The 3,141-nt window shown below is 37.3% G+C and overlaps 1 protein-coding gene across 1 annotated transcript; it reads left to right on the top strand.

Annotated features, from left to right (window-relative positions):
• The first annotated feature begins 1,790 nt into the window (after positions 1-1,790).
• On the top strand, positions 1,791-2,919 carry LOC141700897 (uncharacterized). The gene is made up of 2 exons (XM_074504560.1): positions 1,791-1,920; positions 2,017-2,919. Exons 1-2 carry the CDS (start codon positions 1,870-1,872, stop codon positions 2,599-2,601), a joined length of 636 nt encoding a protein of 211 aa, XP_074360661.1. The 5' UTR covers positions 1,791-1,869; the 3' UTR covers positions 2,602-2,919.
• The last annotated feature ends 222 nt before the right edge of the window (positions 2,920-3,141 follow it).

Genomic DNA, 3,141 nt, shown 5'->3' on the forward strand with positions numbered 1-3,141 from the left:
CCGAAAATACTTTGGATTTAAAAATCAAACCCCAACCCGAACCCAAACCCGTAAAAGTTGGGTTCGGTAAAATCCAATCGGGTAGATACGGATCGGATATCCATCGATTCGGTACAAATTGCCTTCCACCGAACTGATTGACTTACGAGGGAAGCGGCTCCAGCTCCCAACCAGTTGATCGCACCAGCTGCCAAGACAATCCCTGCGGCCTGCACACACACACACACACACTCTGCCTTCAAAATGGAAATTAGTCCATGTCTCGTGCAATTTCTATGCTAGTAAAAAGAGTCCTTCTTTAAAATCAAGCTCCTTCTCGAGCATATCATCACTCCCCATCTCCCCTTTGAAATTTCCTGCCTAGTTTTTCTTTAAGCACTCCGCAAAATATCGTAGCTATTCTATGTAGAATGTTGGTTGGACCTTACCAGATATAGCTCTTGGCATGTGCCCATTGGATGAGGACAATGATACCATCCATCTGCTTCTTTTAGTTTTCCTTTCACGAATTCGTCTTTGCACTGCCTAAAATCTTCCAAAACTATCAGCACTTTCTTCTGCCTGATCATGGCCTTGCACCAAGGCTAGATCTACACTATACATATATACAAATACGTACCTAGGATTATGAAACTTAAAGTAATACTCATGTTCTGAACTCAAAACAACTTGTGGCAGCAATCGATGCCCGTTAACGGTTTAACTCATTCATTAACCACGATGATATCATACTGTCACTTCTGATTTATAATTTTATAAAACTTTGTGATTTTGCGAATGAAGTAGGCAAAAATTATACTCAATATTATAAATCATGAAGATTTCCACACTTATCGGTGGTTTTACTTCCCCGATTGGCTCAACCCTGACTAAAATAATAATTATTAAATTTTGTAGTTTCACCTTTAGTTTGTTCCTGAGTTTTCAAATCCGGGGGACAGACCTTAACCAAGAAAAAGATTACTGGACTTCTATCATAGTTGATGTCATTCTTATTACCGATATATGATCCATTTAGTGGCTTACATTGTCACCTTAACGTTGTGGAGAGCTGGTTACATAAAAATTCCGCCTATTTGAACTACTGGGAAGGTTGGCGAAAACATCACTTTCATATGACCTTGATTCATGCAGCAATGCGTGTATGACAAAAACGTATTTGATTGTTCCTTATTTAACTTTTCTACTGTCGTATTAAGCTGTTGTTGGACGTGACTAATAATCTTTCTACCCCTATGAATTCTAACGTTTCTTGTCGGTAAAGAGACACCAAACAAGGTTCATAAAAAGGAAGGTGCATATTCGAGGCTTTTTTGTTTTCCAGAAATTCTTATAATTGAAGGTATTGAATATTGACTGCTAATTAGCAATCAACGGCTCCTCTTTGTCTTTCTTCTGTACAAGACATTAGCTCTTATTTCTCTGATTAGTTATTTTGATTATGTCCTAATTTCAAAGATTAGAAGGTTCACTTCCTTTAAGACAATTTAGTACTCAATTGTCGTGAAATTTGCAATTTGAGAGAGTTGTGGTTGTATCATATTGGTGTAAATTATTTTGGTTCTGATTTGATTGCAATGATGGACTTTTGAGGCACTTCTGAGAATCTGATTCTGCCTAATGTTGTACCTTACTCATTTGGAAGCACTTTACAATTCATTATTTTTTTTCTCTTGGTGAAGAGATATGCGTGTGCTGTGTGCAACAGCTAGGATGTGTTGAATCATTGCATTGGCCTTTTGCCATACCGATCAGATACTTTCGAGAAAAAGAAAGTTAGAAAAGTGGAATATGATCCCGAACCAGTAATCTACACGGAAATCAAGAAAAAATTTCCCACGAGATTCCTCGAATTAGTTAATAACTATTATGGAGTTTCCCCCGACTTCAAAGTCTGTGTTCCTACTTGGAAAACTCTTGGTTAGTCTTTCACTCTTTTATTTTCCATCTTAATAAATAGCATAGAGTGATCCTTTGGTAATCATATCAGCACCATTTGTATTTCTTTGTTTCTAGCTACAACCTGATTCAATCAGAAAAAAATCAATGGCAAAGAATCAGCGCAGCCAAAAATCTTCAGATGTTTGTGGAAAACTTTATAATGCCATCCGCTGGCGTACACACATCCCAGTGCCCTCAACTTCTGCCCCTGCTGCACAGCCACAAACATTCCCTGTATCCGCGACTAACAACCATGCTTCGCACCTCAAAGCTGCTGCTAGCAAAATCCCGAGTTCTGGTGAAGTAATCCCTGTTGAGATTCATCCTCATCTTTTGCCAGAACTGCAGAATCCTCAAGAGAAGAAAACCAATTATCAAGATTCTTCTAGCAAAAGTGGGCAAATGCAGCCTCAGAAAAAGCTTAAAATGCAGGAAAGTATGAATGACAGGTTTACTGCATACATTAACCGAGTCAAACACGGAATGCTGAGAACTTCATCAAATGTTGGGAGTGCAAAGATATCCTCAGGGAATGACAGCTTCGATGATAAGGTTAGGGTCAATGATTATTCTTCTGAGTATATTCGTCGTGCACACCTGAAGATGAAAAATTCATCAAATGTTGCTGGTGCTGGTGGTAAGAATGTCACTTTCAAATGAAGATCAAGGGAGATATAAAGTTTATAACTGAAGTATGATAATACATGAATCAATGTGATGCTGAAGGACTGCTGGTGGCTTGGCTGTTGTTTACTGCAACTACTTAATTAAGTGTGCATGCATGATGATTGTGCATGATTTTATGTCTTTTTGTGGATTTGTTTGATGCCATATATAAATATCATGTTAAAAGTTTTCATTGAATTAAAACTTTTATCTTTGAATTAATTTTCAATAATATTTCTTGCCAATGACTTGTATTCTTGTAGAATATTGATTCTATGAGCCCAGCTGCAAAGGCTTCTAAAAGCATATTCTGATGATACTTGTGAACTTGGGCTGAACAAAATATAGAGAGCAATTTAAATGTTCGCAAATTAGATAACTTGGGTCATAGAATGTTAGTGAATTGGGCTTCAATCTGTAGAGTATGAATAGGATGGACTCGAGCAAGAAAAAGTAATACAAACAGCATAAGATAAAAATTATTGTGCAGGAGGAAAGACTAACATGATATTTATTATATTTATGAGGTTTTCT

Source organism: Apium graveolens, unplaced genomic scaffold (genome assembly GCF_009905375.1).
Source record: "Apium graveolens cultivar Ventura unplaced genomic scaffold, ASM990537v1 ctg3060, whole genome shotgun sequence".
NCBI lineage: Eukaryota > Viridiplantae > Streptophyta > Magnoliopsida > Apiales > Apiaceae > Apium > Apium graveolens.